Source organism: Fukomys damarensis, unplaced genomic scaffold (assembly GCF_012274545.1).
Source record: "Fukomys damarensis isolate Sample0158 unplaced genomic scaffold, DMR_v1.0_HiC HiC_scaffold_37, whole genome shotgun sequence".
NCBI lineage: Eukaryota > Metazoa > Chordata > Mammalia > Rodentia > Bathyergidae > Fukomys > Fukomys damarensis.
In genome coordinates this window covers 11643160-11665797 of record NW_022900949.1, presented here as the reverse complement: position 1 = coordinate 11665797, position 22638 = coordinate 11643160, and the positions used below count along the sequence as shown (strand labels likewise).

At 39.3% G+C, this 22638-nt stretch overlaps 1 protein-coding gene across 1 annotated transcript in view; it reads right to left on the bottom strand.

The window, feature by feature from the left end:
* Nucleotides 1–2527, bottom strand: part of LOC104869642 — a 5384-nt gene extending 2857 nt beyond the window's left edge. The window contains exons 1-3 of the mRNA XM_033759637.1: nucleotides 2462–2527; nucleotides 969–1071; nucleotides 556–804 (exon numbers count right to left, since the gene is read on the bottom strand). Of these exons, the coding sequence (XP_033615528.1) occupies nucleotides 556–804; nucleotides 969–1071; nucleotides 2462–2527 (418 nt within the window). The remainder of the gene's footprint in view (nucleotides 1–555; nucleotides 805–968; nucleotides 1072–2461) is intronic.
* Nucleotides 2528–22638: the final 20111 nt, after the last annotated feature.

Here is a 22638-nt window from a genome sequence, read left to right as displayed (position 1 = left end):
TTTTTTTTTTTTTTTTTTTTTTTTTTTTGGTACCGGGGATCAAACTCGGGTCCTTGCGCTTGCGAGGCGGGTCACCAAACCGCTGAGCTAAATCCCTGGCCCATTTTTTTTGTATTTTGAGACAGGGGATCACTATGTAATTGAGACTGACCTGTCTGGAACTCACTGTGTAGCCCAGGCTGCTCTCGAACTCACAGTGATCCTCCTGCCTCAGCCTCCCGAGTGCTGGGATTACAGGCATGTGCCACCATGCCCGGCTTAATAGGCCTTTCTTACATGGTAAATAGCTTATCTAAATCAGGAATTTCTAAAGTTGGAGCAGACAGGAACAGGTCAGTACAATGGAGGGGCTCATAGTCAGGTCCTTGTGTGGCCTCATGGAGAGGCTTAGCTATGAGTCCAGAACTAGAAACTATATCCTGCAAAATCCAGCCATCCTGAGATAGTGTCACAAGCAGGAGTGCACTAACCGGAGGTCAAGACAGTAGTAGTTGCCAACTAGATTTTTTTATATGTTATATATGTCACACATCAAACATGTTAATTCATACCTACCGGTTGCCACTCCCTGTACCTGCACAAGTCTGAGGAGTGCGACTTTGTTTCTCCTTTCCTGGTGATTGCAGTGTTCAATCTGGTTGCCTCCGCACTGATCCGGGGCTCCACTCCGGGCAGGCGTCTGATGTCTCTCCCGAGGTCTCGTCGGAGATCTCGTCTGGCAGGTTGCCGCTGAGCTGGATCGGTCACCAAGTGGGACGAGCTGGTCTTCTGCGCTCTCTCTTTTATACCATTCTAACCGGGGTTCTGTGGCACCGGTTCGGGTTTTATCACTTCACACATATTGGGGCTGTTTGAGTAGATTTTGGGGCTGCACACGTCATAGGCTTCCACACATTGAATTTAGATAACAGGGTTACACGCATCTTAGGGTGATCTGTTGGGTTAGATATCACTCTTGGGGGGATTACGTATCAGGTTTCCCACATTGTCACTGTTGGTGGGTTTCACTCTCCACTCTTGGGAACACACTGACATTGTACTCTGTTTGGGAGGCATTGTGTTCTCTACATCCTACACATTGACATATGCTCTCTACAGATAAGAGAGTAGGGTGTGACAAAGCTAGCTGGGGAAGTCAGCGTGACTTGTTAATTGCAAGATCCCAGACACATGCACAGGACAGTTTCCAAAGCCCTGCATGTGGGCTTCTCACAAGAATTAAAGCAAGCTGTATTTTTTTGGAGACAGGGTCTTACTATGTAGCCAAGACTGACATGGAACTCACTATGTAGCCCAGGCTGGTCTCGAACTCACAGCAATCCTCCTGCCTCAGCCTCCCGAGTGCTGGGATTACAGGCATGTGCCACCAGGCCCGGCCTAAAGCAAGCTTTTAATAGGATGGCCTAGACCTGACCTCAGCCTGAGGTATGGGATCTCAACACAGCCTCTCAGGACCTATATGTAGATATTCTTGAGGATTGCTTCAAGATGTGGCCAGCATAAGGAGAGGTGCCACAAAAAGAACTTACTATCATGACTTTCTTCACAGTAACCCACTCTGCTTTCTCTAGAGTGTCCTTTTATTGCTTTTTCTCCTTTTACTTGGCCCACACTCACTCTGCAGAGCCAGTTACTCCCACACTCTTCGCTTTTACTTTCTCAGATAAACTTTGTCACTGATTTTTGCTAGTTTTGTTCAATTCTTTGTTCAAGACAAGAAGGACTGGGATCTAACTCCAAAGGGAGAGGCAAAGAACCCAGAACCTGGTAATGTTTAGTTGGTGAGCCTCTTTTAGAAGCAGGTAACCCAGTAGTTTCAGTACTGGAAGGATGAGAGTGTTGCATGGGGACTGTCAATGGTTTGATGCCAGATAAAGAGTCACACTTAGAAAGGCAAAAAAAAAGAATAATAATCATCATAACAGAATAGGCCATTCTGGGAAAACTAAGAAAGCTTGAGTGAAAATTAGTTGCATGGGGACTGTCAATGGTTTGATGCCAGATAAAGAGTCACACTTAGAAAGGCAAAAAAAAAAAAGAATAATCATCATCATAACGGAATAGGCCATTCTGGGAAAACTAAGAAAGCTTGAGTGAAAATTAGTTCCTCAGATCTGCAGGTTAGAGACATTCTGCAGTGCTTGGCCTTAGGGATACCACCAACACCAGTCACAACACACACCTTATTAGAAAAGGTCCAGGGGATTCAAGCAAGGCAGAGAATGACACTCCAGTGTCCAAGAATGTTAATTTTTAACCTGCCACATTGAGTTACCCAAGGCTCTTCCAAGCTGAAGTCCACTTTGTTAGAAGCTCTGAGAGAACTCAGGTACTTTCAGTCTTCCTGGGAAGCCCGAATGGAAGCAAGCAGCCTCTCCTCTCTTCAGAGGTGAGGGCAGTCTTGCTTCCAGTATTTCTCTCCTTGCAGAGTGGCACATCCCAGGTAAAGGGCCTTGCTCACCAGTCTTTTCACCAGCGTCCAGGCATCTCCACAGTGGTAGCAGTCACCTTGCCTCATATTCTCCATCTTTGCGTGTGGAATCTTGGGCTTTCTCTAAGGAGGCAGCCTTTTATTTTCTAATGCCACGGTGATAAATTTGGCCCATTCTGGCACTGGTAGTTATTCCTCCTGGGTTTTGATCCTTGCCTCTATTTTGGCCCTCTTGTTAAAGATACTAAAGGCCAAGTCTAAAGTTCATTAATAGGGTCTGAGGACCTATAACCTGCTTATGAAACTTTCTACAAATGTCTGAGCAGACTGGCTAATAAAATGCAATCTCAATAAAGCTTGTCTCACTTGTGGGTTAGGATCAATATCAGTATGCTTGTGGAGGGTCTCAGTTAAGCATCCCAGAAACAAATCAGAATTGTATTCCTTGTTTGCATGATTGCTCTAACCTTTTCATGATCCTTTCTGATTTATGTATGCATTTCTCATTCTCTCAATCAAATAAGTAATCATACAATCATGTTTCTCACAGCCCTCCAACTTAATATTGCGAATTAGGAGCACTTGAGGGCATCACACCCATACTCACATCTTTGGCACTATTTCAGGCATGTAGTTCATCAGCCTTAGCCTGTGCTGCTATTCATACAAGGACATTTTCTTCAGGCATGCAGCAAGTAGAAAGTCGTACTTAAAGATCAGCCTACATTCAATTATAAGTTATAGTCAAAGTCTGAAGCACATCTATGAGTCTATCTGGGTGCTCCCCCAAAAATCCATATTTTTGTTTACTCTGGGCTGGATCACTCATGGAGAACGGGACATGTACTCTCATAACACCCTGAACCACCCTTCCACTTCTCAAAACAGAAGCATCAGTACGATGGTAAGAAGGACCACTTCTTGTTACACCAGCAGAGTTGGATTCCCTTAGTAATAGGAGATAGGTTGGTAAAGAGGATGTAGAAAGTGGCCCTGGGTGAGGCTGGAGTAGATGAAGCAGTTGAGCTAGGTTCTGTGTCCTCAGCAGTCTCTAGAGCCTCTCCTGGCTCTGACCCTGGTGCCATAGGCATCTGGAGTGCTCAAGAGTCCAACTTCTAGGGCCTTCTGTTCTATTCTGACTGGTGGTATTGGCATCTGGACATAATAGATTGTACAAGATACATGTGATTTTGGATCTTGGTAAAAGGTCATAAAAACCTGGACATAGAGATTTTTGTTCATTGTTCCTCCCTCTTACAGAACAAATCAAATTGGAATATTGTATTAAAATGTAGTTATTTAAAAAAAAATTTTTCTGGTACTGGGGATTGAACTCAGGACCTTGCACTTGTGAGGCAAGTTCAGTGCCACTGAGCTAAAACCCTGGCCTTTATTTTTTTTTATTCTATTAGTACGTATTTTTAGGATATGAAATTTACATAGGAAGTAGGTACATTTACATAATATATCTTTATTCTTTTCTATTTCCCTTCCTTTCGCTATTCACCTACCTAGATTTCCTCTCCACATTTACATTTTCATCATCATCACCATCATCATCATTACTTTAGTTCATGTTTGTGACATTTAATGCTTGCATTTATTGCAGGTGTTTGTTGTGTGACATTATGACACATCTTCTACCTTTTTACGTCCCTTTCTCCCCCTACCCTCACCATTGGGTGAGGATGACCTCCTTTTCATTTACAAAACACCTATCTTCAAATTTTATTCTATTAATATTATATTTTTCTGTTTATTTGTACCTTACACTGCTCAAATGAGACAAATCATGTGGTATTTGAAATTGTGTATCCGATCTATTTCACTTAACATTATGTTTTCCAGGTGTAACAAATTTCCCACAAAAGCCTCAAATTTATTCTTTATACCCAAAGAGTATTCCATATTAGCTACTATGAATGGTGCTGCTATAAACATTAAGGGTCAGGGGGAATGGATGTCACTGGAGACCCCTGCAGTAGGTCCCAGCTTCCTATGGGCCACCACCACAGCACCAACAAAAGATTGAAGAATAAAGAGAATGATACATAGTGAAGCTGAGCCTTGGGTCCTGATCAGTGCTGCTCCAGACAACAAAGAAAAACCCCCAAGCACATCAAGTATTTATTGAGTATAATCCTGAGAAGGAATAGGGAGCCAGGGAGCTTTGAAGTCATCTCTACTGAATTACTGCTGAACACCTGGTACGATGGCACCAGTCAGGGTTGTTAGGGAGTAGGGACTGTTTATCTTGATAGGATAGAAGATACCAGTACTGGAACTAGGCACAATTAGCAAGCAGCCCTCAAGGTCAGAGAAAAGTGATAATTCAGGGGAAAGGATTTTAATCGGGGCCCCACTGACCTCAGCTGCACATAATTCAGCAGGGCCCTCCCACTTCACAGACCAGGACTTAGGCCTCGGTGACAGCCATTAGGAAAGGAGCAATGCTAGCCCACCTCTGCTGGCTGACATGCCCGTCTGAGGCAGGCAGGGCTTCGGTCTGACTCCTAATATAAAACAGTATAGTAGAATTAGGGAAGGCAAGAAGGATGAGCCATGCATAGCCTGCTAGTACTGGGCAGGGATGTCTCCTACACATATCTCTGTAATATGATATCTTTAGCTCTTTGGAAAGATACCCAGAAGGAGAAAACCCCAAATGCAATTTCTATTTTTAGTTCTTTGAAAAATCTCTATACTGATTTCCATAATGGTTGTCCTAGTTGACATTCACTCTAACAAAGGAGGTTTTGTTTTTTCCATTGTAGGCATGCCAGCATTTGTTATTTGGTCTCTTTCTCTCTCTCTCTCTCTCTCTCTCTCTCTCTCTCTCTCTCTCTCTCATTCAGAACCAGGGATCAAACTCAGGACCTTGCACTTGCGAGGCAGGTGGTGGCACCACTGAGCTAAATCCACAGCCCTATCATTTAATTTCTTGATGACTGTCATTCTTTCTGATGTAAGATGAAATCTTAGTGTTGTTTTAATTTGCATTTCTTGAATGGTCAGAGATGTTGAATTTTTTATGTTTATTGGCCATTTGTATCTCTTCTTTTGAGAAATGTCTATTCATTTCACTTGCCCATTTTTGATTGAGTCTTTTATTATGGGTAGTCTGTTTCTTTTTTTTTTTTTTTTTTTTTTTTTTTTTGGTACCAGGGTTTGGACTCGGGACCTTGCACTTACAAGGCAAGGAGCACAACCACTGAGCTAAATCCCTGGCCCTGTGGTCTAATTTTTTGAGTCTACATATGAGTCCTCTCTCTGAGGAATATGTGGAAAAAAATTTTCCCCATTGTGTAGGTTGTCTCTTTAACTTGATTGTTTCCTTTGCTGTGCATAAGCATTTTATTTTATTTTAAAAATTAATTTTATCGATACATTTAATGTATACAACATAATAATACTCATTGTTGGAAATTTGTACCTTTACATAAATCAATCTTGGTTCTTATTTTCCCCGTTTCCCTGCCTTCCCTTCAACCCCTCCACCCCTCTGTATCTACAAAGACTTTGTTTCCAATATTTTTCATTTTCTTGTATTAATTCCATTCCCCTCTTTCCTTTCCCCTACCCCTTCCATTTCCAATTCTCCTGTGACCCTTTTCTTCCTATTTCACATTACCTATTGTACCTTTTAGTCCTTATTTATACTTTCAGTTTCTCACACCAGAGAAACTATTTGGTATTTACACATGTGTGTCCTACTTATATCATTTAAGAGTATTGCCTCAGTGTGCATCCATTTAACCATAAATGTCTCTAATTTCTTATTTTTTATGGCTGAAAAGTATTCAATTTTATTTTTTAAAAACCCACGGTTTCTTTATCCAGTTTCCCATTAATGAGCAAATGCTCTGCTTCCAAGCTTTAGCTATCCTGAATTGTGCTGCTATAACATGGGTGCACATATCACTGTGCTATGATTCTTTAATTCTTTAGGGAAGATACCCAGCAGGGGAATAGCTGGGTCAAATGGGTCTTCCAATCCTAGTTCTTTGAGGTATCTCCATACTGATTTCCACAGTGGTTGCACCAGTCTGCACTCCCACCAGCAGTGGAGCAGGGCTCCTCTTTCCCCACAGCCCCACCAGCATTTGTTATTGGTTGACTTCATGATAGCAGCCATTCTTTCTGGGGTGAGTGGAATCCCAGTGTTGTTTTCCTTTGCATCTCTCAAGTGATCAGTGATGCTGAACATTTTTTCATATGTTTATTTGCTATTTCTACTTCTCTGTCTGAGAAATGTCTGTTCATTTGAGAAGCCCATTTTTTTATTGGGTCATTAAATTTGGGATGTCTGATTTTTTAAAATTTCTTTATGTATTCTAGATAGTAGACCTTTGTCTGAGAAACAGCTGGTGAAAATTTTTTTCCCACATCGTGGGTTGTCTCTTCACACTGTTGGTCATTTTTCTTGCTGTGCAAAAACTTTTTAAAGAGAAGATATCCCACTTGTTGATTGTGCTAGTTCATGGGCAACTGAGGTTTGTTCATAAAATCTTTTCCTACACCAATATCTTCAAGAGTTCTACTTAACTTCTCTTCCAGCCAGTTTAGTGTTTCTGTTTTAATATTTAGATCTTTTACCCATTTTTACTTTAGTTTATTGCATGTTGAGAGATATAGGTCTAGTTTTGATCTTTGACAAGTTGAAATCCAGTTTTTCCAGCACAATTTATTAAAGAGGATCTCTTTCCTCCAGTGAGGGTGTTTGGCTCCATTGTCAAAGATGAGGTGCCTGAGTGTCTCGTTTTTGGTTTTTTTTTTCTGCATCTTCTGATCTGTTCCACTGGTCCTCAAAACTGTTCCTCTGCCAGTACCATGCTGTTTTTCTTTTATCACAGTAGCTTTGTAATATAGTTTCAAGTCTGGGATTGTGATACTCCCTACCTACTCTTTGTTGCCTAAAATTGCTTTTCCTGTTCTAGGTCTCTTCTTGTTCCAAATGAATTTTTGGATTGTTTTCTTGAGGTCTGTGAAGTATGCTCCTGGTATTTCAATTGGGATTGCACTGAATCTATGTAGCAGTTTTGGATGCATGGCCATTTCGCTATGTTGATTCTTCCTACCCAGGAGCAAGGGATGTCTTTCCATTTTCTGATATCTTCTTCAGTCTCCTTTTTCAGAGTTCTGTAGTTTTCAGAGTAGAGGTCTTTGATTTCTTTTGTTAGGTTGATTCCTAGGTATTCAATTTTTGAATGCTATTATGAAAAGGAATTGATTGCCCCATTTCTTTCTTAGTGAGTCTGTTTTTCAAGTACAGAAAACCTATTGATTTTTGTGTGTTAACCTTGTATCCAGCTACTTTACTGAATTTGGTTATTAAATCTAGAAGACTTTTGGGGGAGTTCTTGGGGTCTTCTATATAGAACATCATGTCATCTGCAAATAATGCCGATTTGACTTCTTCATTTCCTGTCTATTCCTTTCATTTCTTTCTCTTGTCTAATTGCTATGGCTAATGTTTCTAGAACTATATTGAACAGGAGTGGTGATAGTGGAGATCCTTGTCTTGTTCCTGCCTTTAACATGAAGGATTTCAGTTTTTGACCATTTAGTATGATATTGGCTTTTCATAGATGACTTTTATCAGATTGAGGTAGAGACCATCTATTCCAATTTTCTGAGGTTTTTTTCTTTTATTATGAATGTGTGTTGGATTTTGTCAAATGCTTTTTCTGCATCTATTGAGATGATCATATGGCTTTATCCTTGGCTCTATTAATATAGTGTATTACATTTATTGATTTGCATAAGTTGAACCATCATCCCTGCATTCCTGGGATGAATCCCACCTTGTCAGGGTGTGTGATCTTCTCCATTCTATCTGCTAGTATCTTATTGGGGATTTTTTGCATCTATGTTCACTAGTGAGATTTGCCTATTCTCTTTTTCAACTGAGTCTTTCTCTGCTTTGGGGATTAAGCTGATGCTTGCTTCCAGGACTGAATTCAGGAGTATTGCTTCCCTTTCAATTTCATTAAAGAGTTTAAACAGTAGTGGCAGTAGTTCCTCTCTAAATGTTTTGTAGAATTCAGCAGTGAAGCCATTAGGGCCTGGGCTTTTCTCAGTTGTTTTTTTTTTGGGGGGTGGGGGTTACCATGGATTGAACTCAGGTCCTTGCACTTGCAAGCAGGCCACAGAACCACTGAGCTAAGTCCCCAGCCTCCTAGTCCATAATTTTAAAATTACATTTTTAATTTCATTGATTGATATTGATATTGTTGTTTAGAAGTTTTAGGACATCTTCATTTGACTTTGGTAATTCTTACAAATCTAGGAATCTGTCCATTTATTCTGTATTTTCCATCTTATTGGCATAAATGTTCTTGTACTGGGTATTATGATCTTCTGAATTTCTGCTGGGTCCATTGTAATTTCACCTTTTTCATTCCTAGTTGCCTGGATATGGGGCTTTTCTTTCCTTTTTTTTTTTTTTTTTTTTTTTTTTTTTTTTTTTATTTTTTTTGGTTTTTTTTTTTTTTTTTTTTTTTTTTTTTTTTTGATAACGTTGGCTAAGGGGTTGTCAATTTTGTTTATTGTTTCGAAGAACCAACTCTTGGCTTCATTGATTTTTTTGTATCATTCTTTTAGTCTCCATGGCATTGATATCTGCTCTGATTTTTATAATTTTCTCCCTTGTATTAGCTTTGGGTTTGTCCTACTCTTCTTTTTCTAGAAGCTTGAGGTTCAGCATCAGGTTGTGTAACTGAGCTCGCACTGTTTTCCTAATATGCATATTAGTGCTATGAATTTCCCTTGTAAGACTGTTTTCATTGTGTCCCATAGATTTCAATATGTTGTATTGTCATTGCCGTTTTATTGTAGGAATGGTCTGATTTCTTCTTTAACATATTCTGTGACCCATTGATTATTCAGGAGTGTGTTGTTCACTTTTCATGTCTGTGAAATTCTTGCAGCTTCTTTTGCTATTGATCTCCAACTTCATTGCAGGATGGTCTGATAATATACAGGGGATCACTTCAATTCCTTTGCTCTTACTTAGACCTGTTGTATGAGTGAGTATGTGTCTATTTCGGAGAACAATCCATGTGCAGCTGAAAAGAATGTGTATTCTGATTTTATGAGGTGGAACACTCTGTAAACATCTGTTAAGTTCATTTGTTCAAGAGTTTGATAGAGTTCTAGTATTTCATTGTTTATTTTCTGTCTGGTTGATCTATCTACTTGTGAAAATGGGGTATTGAGGTCCCCTATTACTATTGTGTTAGTGTTTATTTGATTTTTCATGTCCGTTAGTATTTGTTTTATATAGTTAGTTGCACTTGTGTTTGGTGCATATATATTTATGAACGTCATCTCTTCCTCTTGGATTGTTCCCTTTACAAGGATGTAATGTTCTCCTTTGTCTCTCTTAATCAGTGTTGGTTTGAAATGCACTTGAGCTGCAAAGAGCATAGCTACTCCTGCTGTTTGGGGGGTCCCTGATGCATGGAGTATTGTTTTCCACCCTTTAACTTTCAGTTTAAGAGTTTCTTTTTGAATTAAATGTGTTTCTTGTACGTAGCATATTGTTAGATCTTGCTTCTTGACCTGTTCTGCCAGTCTATTTCTTTTGATTGGTGAGTTGAGACCATTAATATTGATGGTTATAACTGATATGTATTGACTTAGCCTTGTCATGACTTTTTGTTTTTGTTGGAATCTCGCCCTTTGCATTTAATTTCTTGTCATGCCTGATAGATTCATCCTGCTGGGCTTTCTGGGCTTGTGATCCTCATTGACATTTCCTAGGATATTGCTTAAAAATTTTTGGAGTGCTGGTTTGGTATTCATGAAGTGCTCTTTGTCATGAAAGTATCTTATTTCTCCATCAATTTTGCAAGATAGTTTTGCAGGGTATATCAATTTGGGTTAGAGGCTATTTTCCTTTAGGTCTTGAAATACATCACTCCAAGCTTTTCTTGCCTTGAGGATTTGTGTTGAGAAGTCTGCTGTGATCCTGATAGGCTTTCCCCTGTTTGTTATTTGTTTCATGTCTCTGACTTCTTGTAGAATTTTGTTCTTCTCTTGGGTTTCTGTAACCTTAACTATTATATGCCTATGTGCAGATTTTTTTTTTTTAATCACAGCTACTTGGAGTCCTATATGCTTCACTTATCTGTATGTCAAATTGTTTTTTCCTACTTTGGAAATTTTCTAAAATTACTTCTGTGAACAGTGTTTGTTTGTTTGTTTTGTTTTTTGGTACCAGGTATCAAACTCAGGTCTTTGCACTTGAAAGGCAGGCGGCAGAACCACTGAGCTAAATCCTCGGCCATAACAGTTTTTTAAAATGTCATCTGCACTCTCTCCTGTTTTTTCATTGACTCTAATCAGCCATATTATTCTTTTTTGCATTATATAACAACTGTTGGATTGATTTCTCATGGTTCCTTACTATTTTTAAGATATTTTTTTCCTGGTCATTAATTGCAATCCTATTTTCTATATCTGAAATCCTATCTTTGTATTGGCTCTTTCTGCTGCATAAACTTTTAAATCTGGACATCTGTTTTCATCTCTTTTATAGATTCTATTTGTTTCCTATGTTGGGGTTCCATCATTTGTCTCAGCTCCCCTATTTTTTTAAAAAATCTGTGTTCACTCTAGATTTATTAATCATGTCTTGCACTATGGGCACAATCTCTGCTGTTATCTGAGAAATTATTTCTGATTTCATTTTTTCCAGATCCTCTTTTATTGCCAATTCAGGGAGTCCAGGTGGTTGAGTATCAGATTTTTCCATCTTGTTACCCTTTGGGGTTACCTTAGGTGATCTGGAAGTCTGGTTTTGAGACTTTTTTCCATGTCTTCTCATTTCAACAGGTGCAGCCTGCTCTGCCTTTATTGAGACAACTCTTTCCTCACCCAGTGGTCTTCAATTCTCAGCAAGCCACCAGAAGGCCTTTTCCTGCTGCTCTCTAGTACATGAATTCCTGGGTTCCAATCACTGATGCTACAGGGTGGGCCTCTGACTGAAGCTTGTGTACCTGTGCTGCTCTTTCCTGGGTAGGCCTTGGCTGGGCATGTTTGCCCAAGCATCTGGGGTTTGGGGCCAATCCCTGGTTGGAATCTGGCTGCAACTGCAACTGCACTGGTCTTGACTGCACCACTGCTCCCCAGGATCTGTGCACACTCACTAATGCTATGGGGTGGGCCTCTCACTGAAGCTGTGTGACTCTGCCACTCTTTCCTGTGTTGGCCTTGGCTGGGCAGATTTGTCCAAGCCTCTGCGATTGGGATGGATCCCTGGCTGGGACCTGCCTGCAGCCCCACTGGTCTGGACCACACCACTGCTCCCAGGATCTCAGCATTTTAGTGTGATATAATACCATTTGTTGATTCTTGCTGTTATTTCTTGTGTGACTGGAGTTCTGTTCAGAAAATCCTTGCCTATATCTATGATTTTTGTGTTAAATTTTTAAGTTTTTTTTGGGGGGGAGACTTTCTAACTTATACTGAATTGCAAAGAAAAATCATCTTTTTCCTTTTTAAACCCTCTATTTTGAAAGAGTCCCATTTTGGTAAAATACAACCTAAAGATCACATTCCAGTAATAGATACTGAGTTACACATACTTCACTAAGAAATATTTCATACTTTCAAAATTCCCCTTGTATACTTCTGGTAAGAGATGAGAGAAAGAGAGAAAGAGAGAAAGAGCGAGAGAGAGAGAGAGAGATAGAGAGAGAGAGAGAGAGAGAGAGAGAGAGAGAGAGAGAGAGAGAGAGGTGACCCTCAGGATCATATTTCCTGAGTAAAACTCCTCCATGTTTCCCAGAGCCAGAACTGACCATGGGGGCAGCTCTGCTTTGTTATCCCAGGATCAGAGACACCAACAACTGGCAACTTTACCTTGGTACTCCTGGGTCAGAACCACCCACAAGTGGCAGTTTCACCCTGGTATCATAGGGTCAAGCCACCTGCAACTGGTATCTTCACACCAATTGTATCCTTCACTAGTCATTGACTAGTCCATGTGTTCTCATTCCTTCCAGATGGCTGCATGAACATGTGGAACCAGAATGGCATATTTGGAGTCATATAACTTGCCCTGGGCAAGTGGAAGAGTTTGAGTGAGGGTGACAAGTTCTGTCTTTTGGGCAAAAATCCCAGGGTGAAGTCCTCTTGCTTCAATGACCTGTATAGGGCTGACTATGGCACAGCCTGTCCTCCTAATGCCATCCTTTGTGAAACTTCTGCTATCAGTGAACCACATGCTAGCCATGCCTGTCAGTGGCTGGTCCTTCAGATCAGGATGGCTGGCAAATTCTGGACAATGTCTGCTCACACTCATGTTTTATCTGTTGGTTCATTGAGAGGAGGATGGCTGGGTTTTGAATGGTGCAATACCGGAGAAAGACATCTAGGTTTTCAATAAGAATGGACTGATATTTGTGAGCACTTTTCTAGTCATCCACAAATATTACTTGAGTTCTAACAGAGCCTTAACTTGGTGTGGGGTTATAACTAAGAGCTTTTATCCTAAGATTATCTTAGAAGCTTCTTGGACTAAGACTGCCACAGTGGCTATTGATCACAGTGGACTAGGCCAGCCCTATGTACTAGCCCAAACCTAATAGCTTGTAAATGTAGACAACTGGCTGTGGCTACTCTTTGTTTCTCAGCCATAAAGAAACAAAAAAGTTTGATTAAGTAAGGGATTCATAATGCTGGAGCCTGTATCAGCTCCCATTTAAAAGCTTTGAAAACCTGTTGAGTGGCTGCTGTCCATTTTAAGGGTTCAGTTTCTGTTCCTCAAGTTATTTCATGTACCATATTTCCCACAAAATAAAACCTGACCAGAAAATAAGCCCTAGAATGATTTTTCAGGATGTTCATAATTTAGGCTCTACCCTAAAACTAAGCCCCAGTTAAGATCATCAGCCAGACAGATGCATTTCATACATCCGTTGCAACACACCATGAATGTATTGAATTATAAAATAATAATATTCACATATAATTAAATGTAAACATAATATTATTGACATTACTACTTAAAATAAATGAAAATATAAATTACATTTAAGTATTTATTATTTGGGCATCTTTGAACAAGAGGTAAATAGATCAAGACTTATTGCCAAATGATCAATCAGAGTACAGATACAACACATGAATAACATGCATACTTGATAACCAACAGATATAGTTGTGTCTAATATGAATCTTTTAGTTGGTAAGTTGCCTCCATTCTCCTTGGGGATACCTGTCTTTGTCCTGGTGTTAAAACATATCCCAAATATGTCACCTTTTGTTGAATAATCTGGGCTTTATGTTGGCACAGCTTGTAACCTCTTTTTGCTAGAAAACTGAGTCTTAATGATGTTTTTATCAGATAATTCCTTAGTGGGGACACAAATGAGGTCATCTAGTACTGTGATAGACCTCCCTTTTTGAACTTTAAATCTCTCAGGTCTTAGTTAATGCCCTTGCAAACCAGTTGAGGCTCTCCCTAAAACCCTAAGGCAAGACAATCCAAGTATACTATTGGTGAAATCCTGTTTGGGAATCCTGTCATTCAAATACACACATATATTGGGAGTTAGGATCCACAGGGATAGAAAAGAAAGTATTCTTGAGATCAAGGACAGGGAATCATTTAGTATTTCCTGGAATCTGTGCTAAAAGGGTAAATGGGTCTGCTACTAAGGCATAAATGGGAACACTGCCTCATTGATGGCTCTGAGATCTTGCACTAGGTGACTTTCTCCAGATGGCCTGACTATTGGAAAAATGAGTGTATTGCACAGGGACTAGAATGGCTACCACCCTGTAGCCAAAATCTTATCAATAATGATCTTTAACCCCAGTCTATCTTCTTGCTTAAGAAAACACTGTTTTCTATGAGGATATAGATTTAGGGTCCTTTAGCTGAGTGACTACCACAGTGGCCTTGACAGTCCTGCCCAGAGGTGCTATTATATCATGCTTGGGGATTAACTCAACAAAACATTGGGCCCCATGGGTTCAGGCTGCCTAAGTTCGTAGTGACTAGAACATGGGTTTCCAGAAGTTTGAATGTTAGGGTGGTCCTGAGTAGCAAGAACATATCTCTTGCAATTATTGGTATGGGACTCTGCAGTATCACCATAAAGGCAGCTTGGAAAAGGAAATCTTCCAAACAGCAGCTGAAATTGGGGGTAGAGAAAGTTGTCTAGTTAATTCCTTCAAGGCCCACAACAATTTTAGTACAAGATGAAAACTCACCCTAATTAGAACTAGAATTGAATAAATCATCCCAGTATCACAGAGGAGTATAATTTATTCACCTGCTACTTCTAGAGTCACCTGAGGCTCCTGTAAATTGATAAGAATACTGTTGTGCAGAAGCCTTGTAGGCTGCCTCAGGCACCATCTTTCACTGTCCAGGACGTCTTCCCTAGCCACCATGGTAAGGGATGACCTCATCCCTCTCTAGGAATGACAGCAGCACCTCTTCCAATACCAAGGGTCTTTTTACATGTTCTGACAGGCCCAGTAATGGTCAGGTGGTTTCTGAAGGCATTCTTTTGTCCAGTGCCCCAATCTCTTGCACTTGAAGTATTCTGGCTTGCTTCTGTCATCCATCAGCCCTCTTTAGTTTCCCATAGCACTATGGGCATTGTTCTGAACCTTATAAAATGGGGAAAAGTGGCTTTAGCCTGCCTTTTATCCCTTTTTAACTTTTTTTTTTTTTTGGTCCTCTACTTCATCACAGTAATTAAATAATGAATAAGCTACATTGACCACTTGACTAATTTCAGTTTGTGGGGCCAGTTGGAGATTTTGGAGTGTCTTTTCTAATATCTGGAGCTCAATGACTAATAAAATACTGCTTTAGGGTAATATGACCTTCTGTAGATTCTAAGTCTAAATCGGTGTATTAATGGAGTGCTTCTTTCAGGATAGAGCTGAGAAGCAACTGCATTCTAATCAAAACCTTGACTAATAGATGTGAGCTTATTGTAGTTCACAGGTTTGGGCATTCCTTGTCACATACCTCTGAGATGGACTTGTTATATAACTTGTTTGGCTTCTCCACCCCTTTATGTTATAATCCCATTCAGGCCCCCATGGAACCAAAACAACATCGCAGCTGGCTATGAAAGGGTAAAGCTATGAAGTTTTTGTCATTCGCTTGCTTAGCAGCCCTTACAATTCTTTTCCTTTTTACTTCCAGAAGCAAAAAACCAGTATGAACTGGACATCTTGTCAGGTCAGGTCAGAAGCTACTGTTAGGCTTTGGAAACTGTCAGTGAACTTTTCAGGCTCCTCAGAAAATCTACCCCATCTTTCCTTGCACTGCTGAATATCCATAACTAAAAGAGACTTGTTGAAAAGGCATTTAAACAGAGAATCAGGTGGGATGGATGGGGCATATCCCACAGTGAGTTTTGTGGACAGAAGTTGTAGAAAACCTAACAGGCCTATCTCTAAGTCAGTCCCTGACCCATTAGTGGGGATCTGACTGAACATCTCTTGATATTTCCTGAGCCTTTCAGCCCCAGGCTCATGACCTGGTCACTCTGAATTCCTGGGGATTATGTCATAGAAACCTTACAGAGCTTTTTCCTGACTTAGTTCCTGCATGGGGACCTGCCAGGACAACCTCTAGATTACCTACAACTGGCTTCTGATTTTACCAAAGTATCCTCTGATAAAGTTGAATTCCCTGGGGGCTGGACATGTCCAGCCCTGCACAGGCTCATGCTGCTTCTCTTTTTGAACCACAGAATCTGCCCTATGTTCACAGAGTTCAGACAGATTCCAGAACGGGATTCTTACTACTAGCTGGATGCTACTTAGACAATTTGAAAACCATCAAAGGGGTAGCAATCACCTTGCTTGACAGAACCCTATAATCCAGACAATTTCCCACAGGAATGGCTCTCAGTGCTGGCTGGGAAACAGGCACTTCTACTGATGGCATCTCAGTATCTGGCAGTATAAGAAAGGTCATAAGACCTGTTCTTTCTACAACTGTCCACACTAGTCTGTGCTCATAGCTAGAGCCACTGTCAGAGACCCAGACCCCATTTCTTTGTTTAAACTGATAAATAATGTGAGTCTTAAAGAGGCCAAATAACTGGCCTAAGGTTACACAACTGACAAATGGCAGAGTTCAGCTTTGATCACAGACTGTCTGACTCTATATCAGGTGTTGCTGCTTTCCTAAAAAAACTGCTAAGGGCTATGGGAATGAATTGGGAATGTCTACAACCTAGCAATATCCCTGACATTAGTCCCAGAGGAATCCAAGGCTCAGAGCTGGTGCTCATGTCCTCAGTCTATCAGAGGAGTAATAATGGCAAACAAGATCAGTGCTAGAATGCTGGAACTCATAATAGCTAAATCTTGGAAATGGCCTATATGTCCACCAACAATGGGTAGATAAAGAAAATATAAAGAAGAATAAATCTGAGTCATTTATAGGAAAATGGATGGATCTTGAGACCATAATGCTAAGTGAAATAAATCAGACACAGAAGCTTAAATATTATACAGTTTTTCTTTTATTAGAAACCCTAAATTCAAACAGAACAATAAAGATAATAGGAAATAGGGAGATAAGACCTTTTGTAGATAGGAAGGGGATCTAAAGATGGAGGGGGGAGGGAGAGGAAGGAAAGAGGAAGTAAAAAGGATTAATATGTGTTATGTACATGTCCCAACTATCCCAGGTGAATGTACTTATTACACATCATAAAAATGCAGTGATTAAAAAGTATAAGCTTGGTATTGACTGTATGTGAGGGAGGGTTGTTGCAAGCCTTTTCTCATTTGAATTTACTTAATGAACCTTAATCCTATTATTGTTATTAATCCCAAAATTCAGGTGAGAAAACAGGCACAGAGAAGAAAAGGGTGCTTAAAATAACACAGCTTATTGAGATGTGAGCCAAGCAGTCTTTCCCAGAATCCTTGTTCCTATCCGTGATACTCTCTGGCCTCTTAGAAGTCATGTATATGGAGTCCTGCTGCAACCAGGCATGAAACCAAGCAGTTTCTTCTTAAAAATATAATTGACTAACTTATAGAATTGATAGTTCTATTTTCTTTTAGCTTCCCCCATTATACATGAGCACCACAATGGCATTTTTTGTTTGTTTATTTGTTTTTGAGACAGGATCTTGCTATGTAGTTCAGCTGGACTTAAACTTACTATGTAGCTCAGGCTGGCTTCCCTCATGGCAGTTCTTCTTCAGCCTTCTGAGTACTAGGATTGCAGGCATGAGCTACCACACCTGGCCGAGGAATCTTGCATATTTAGTTCAACCTGTGTCCCAAATCCTAGCACTAGGCCTGGTACAGTAGCAGTGGTGAGGGCTCTGGGAAGGTTCTTTATTAACCCACAGAGGGGGCCTCCATTGGAGCAGAATGTTGAGGACTGCCCAGCCACCGTGTGGAGCTAGGCTGTTTCCCCACCCCCCAGCACTCCAGAACTCCATCAGAGTAGACTGGTGAGGATTGCAGAGCCATGCAGATGCCTCTGCAGCATATCACCCAACATCTCACACACACCCCCATTGCTTTTAGGCCTCCTGGCTGTGCCAGTACCTGGATCCACACTACAAATTCACACTACAGAGGCACAGATAGTCATAAAGGCCATTGTACTGAGCTCCAGAGACAGAACAGAAGTGAACAACTGCAATAAAGTCACACCAGACCTCTGTAGTTGGTAAGTTGAAGGGATAACCACCTTCCATCAGAACCTGGATTATATTCAGGGGAAGGGCAGCTGAAACCTGCAGTAGAACCTTGCAGAGTTTAACCTGCACGAGGTCAGGGAGCTCAACCTGGGCCTTGTAGCCAGAAATCAGCCTAAATCTCAGGGGTTTGCTGCTGGCTTGCTTGACTTAGATCTGCACAGTGCTGTCCACATTGTATATTGTGACAGCAGAGATATACCTTGAAGGAGGCCCTTCAAATTTTTAAAAAATTATTTTTCTTTCTTTTCCTCTTATTTTTAATTTTAATTTTTTAAATTTTATTTTTCCTACTCTTCAAATTCTTCATTTTTTCTTTCTTCTTTTTCCCATTCAAGCTCTTGCTCTCCCACATTGTTCTTCATCTCCCTCTGTGTTCTTGTTCCTGCCCTAATTCAGATTCTGTCTTTTTATTTTCTTCTCTCTTTTTCCTTCTCTCAATTGTCATTAGTTCAAAGGAAAGTGAGTACAATCTATAGCTTCCCTATGACTGTTAACTTGTTCTATTCTTGTCTTTGTTCTTTCATTCTGTCTTTCCCTCTTGTCTTCAAAAGTTTCTAGAGTTTGTGTGATCTTCCTGTGTCCTCTGGCTTCATTTGAAACTTCCCCTATCCTTTTACCTAGTTATTCCTCTCTTCCCAACTCCTTCTAAGTCCCCATCCTGAAGGATAAAATTGCTATATTGAAGAGTTTATTCACTATAAACATATTTTGGGTTGGTCCTCAATTTTTATTTAATTAATATGGCTAAAGGTGATAGATTAAAAATTACCACAAATTGTCAATTTCTAAGCTGTGCTTGATGCTATTGTGTTGCTGATTGCATTATTTGGGCTAAGTGTTGTGATTTATCTAATCAGTTGTCCTTCCTGATATTATGAAAATCAAAGTATCTCTGAGTCCTTAGAGACTCAAAACCTAAAGATCAGCTATATCTGGAAGATTGAAGTACTAACCCGGGAATTAAACCAAGGACAGTACCAACAACAAAATAAAAATGAGAAAACGCTTAAGCAAGGCATAAATACAGACTCTCAGCTCACCAATGGCAAATCCTAGGGAAAACAAAGTGGAAAAGTCTGACAATCAATCACCAGGACACCCTGAACTCATAGCACAGGAAGTAACAAAAAAGATCAATGAGGCTCTAGAAAAATTCAAAACAAATAATTTCTCAGATAACTACAGAGATGGTGAACACAATGAAATACATGATTAGAGACTCTAGAACAGAAACAGAAAAAAAAAAAATAGATGAGTTCAGGACCACGCCAGAAGCCATGAATGCCCAGCATAGGAAAGAAATGAAATCCATGAAACAGATTCAAATAAATATTCAGGAGATTAAAAAAAACTCTATTGAAAGTATACACAATAGACTGAACCAAACTGAAGACAAATATCAGACATGGAAGACAGAATGGCAGTCAGTGACCATGAAAAGAGAGATCTCTTAAAAACAGTAAAGGACCATGAGAAATCAATCCAACAGCTCCTCTGATGGTGCAAGGAAGAATAATATAAGACTGATAGGAGTCCATGAAAAAGCAGTGAAAGTACAAATGACATAAAAAATATCTGTGCACAGAATTAATGATAGAAAACCTCCCAAACAGAGCAAAAGAATTTGACATACAGATAAGTGAGGCATAAAGGACTCCAACTAGCCATGACAAAAAAATCTACACCTAGACATATAATAGTCAAGATTCCAGAAATCTAACAGAAGAACAAAATACTACAAGCAGTTAGAGAAAAGAAAAAATCACATGCAAAGGAAAGCCCACCGAAATCACAACAGACTTTTCAACAGAAATCCTGAAGTCAAGGAGAGCCTGGAGTGAGGTATTTCAAGTGCTTAAAGAAAACAACCTCTAACCTAGACTGATATTTCCTGCAAAACTCTCTTTCAAAATGGATGGGGAAAACAGATACTTCCACAACAAAGAATACCTGAGAAGCTTTATGAATACCAAACTAGCACTCTGTACAATTCTAAACAATATCCAAGAAAAAGACAATGAGGCCCAACAGAGTAAATCAATTAGGCAAGGCAAGAAACTAAAGGGAGAGGGAGAAAAATTAAAAAGAGCCAATAATAGGACATTAATATGGTAATGATAAGGCAATACATATAACCAGTTATAACCAACAACGTTAAGAGCCTCATTTTACCAATCAAAGGAAATAGACTGGCAGAATGGATTTGAAGCAAAATCCAACAATATGTTGTATATAAGAAACATACCTAGTTAAAAGAAAACTCATAGACTGAAAGTAAAAGGATGGAAAACAGTTCTCCATATGACAGGAGCCCAGAAAAAAGCAGGGGTAGCTATCTTTTTCACAGACAAAGTAAATTTCAAAAGAAAACTAATTAAGAGAGACAAAGAAGGTCACTACATCCTTGTAAAGGGAATAACCCAAGAGGAAGAGATGACAATCATCAATACATATGCACCAAATATTAATGCCCCCCCAACTATACAAAACAAATATGAAGGGACATGAAATATCAAATAAGCATGAATACAATTGTACCCACTGTCACAAATAGACTGATCATCCAGACAAAAAAATCAACAACAAAATACTAAAACTAAATCAAACCTTTGAACAAATGGACTTAATAGATGTCTGCAGAATGTTCCACCCCACAGAATCAGCATATACATTCTTTTCAGCTGCACATGGATCATTCTCCAAATAGACCATATTCTAGATCATATAACATGTTTAAGTAAATGCAATGGAATTTAAGTTATCCCATGTATACTATGAGACCATAGTGCAATTAAGTTGTATATCAATACAACAAGAAACTGCGAGAACTTCACAAACACATGGAAAATGAACAACACTCTCCTGAACAATCAATGGGTCACAGAGGAAATTAAAGAAGAAATTAGTCAGGTTTTACAAATAAATGATAATGCCAGTACAACACACAGGAACCTGTGGGACACAATGAAAGCAGTTCTAGGTGGAAAATTAATAGCAGTGAATGCCCACACTAGGAAAACAGAGCAAGCTCAAACGAACACCTAATGATGAATCTTAGACTCCTAGAAAAAGAAGAGCAACACAAACCCAAAGCTCATACAATAGAAGAAATTATAAAGATCAGAGCAGAAATCAATGCAATGGAGACTAAGAGAACAATGCAAAAAAATCAGTGTATCAAAGAGTTGGTTTTTGAAAGAATAAATAAAATTGACAAACTCTTAACCAATCTTGTAAAATAAAATAAAGAAAGGCTCAGATTCATGCAATTAGGAATGAAATAGGTGAAGTCACAACAGATCCAGCAGACATCAAGAGGATCATCAATATATACTTTGAGAACCTGTACACTAATAAGATGGAAAACACAGAAAAAATGGACAGATTTCTAAATACATATGAATTACCAAGTTGAACGAAGATTTAAAAAATTCTAAACACCCCATTACAATCAGTGAAATTGAAAACATAATTAAAAATTTACCAACAAAGAAAAGCCCAGATCCTGATTGCTTCACTGCTGAATTCCACAAGACATTTAGAGAAGAACTATTGACACTACTCTTTAAACTTTTTAGTGAAATTGAAAGGGAAGCAATACTTCCAAATTCATTCCTGGAAGCAAGTGTTTCTTTGATTCCAAAACCAGGGAAAGATCCAAGCAAAAAAGGGAGCTACAGGCCAATCTCCCTAATGAACATAGATGCAAAAAGCCTCAGTAAGATACTGGAAAACATAATACAGAGGGTCATCAAGATGATTATACACCCTGACCAAGTTGAATTTATTCCAGGGATGCAAGGATGGTTCAACCTACATAAAAAATAAGTGTCATTCACTATATTAACAGAATTAGCAATACTTCCAAATTCATTCCTGGAAGCAAGTGTTTCTTTGATTCCAAAACCAGGGAAAGATACAAGCAAAAAAGAGAGCTACAGGCCAATCTCCCTAATGAACATAGATGCAAAAATCCTCAGTAAGATACTGGAAAACAGAATACAGAGGGTCATCAAGATGATTATACACCCTGACCAAGTTGAATTTATTCCAGGGATGCAAGGATGGTTCAACCTACATAAAAAATAAGTGTCATTCACTATATTAACAGAATCAAGGACAAAAACCATATGATCATCTCAATAGATGAAGAAAAAGCATTGGACAAAATTCAACACTCATTCATGATTTTTTTAAAAACCTGCAGAAAATTGGAATAAATGGTCTTTATCTTACCTTGATAAAGGCTATGAAAAATCAATAGCCAACAGCATACTAAATGGTTAAAAACTGAAAACCCTTATGCTAAAATCAGAAACAAGACACAGATGTCCACTGTCACCACTCCTGTTCAATATAGTTAGGCAAACATTAGTCACAGCAATTAGACAAGATAAAGAAATAAAAGCAATAAAGATAGGAAAGGAAAAAGTTAAAATGTCATTATTTATTGATGATATCATACTCTAAATAAAAGATCCCAAAAAATTCAAGGAC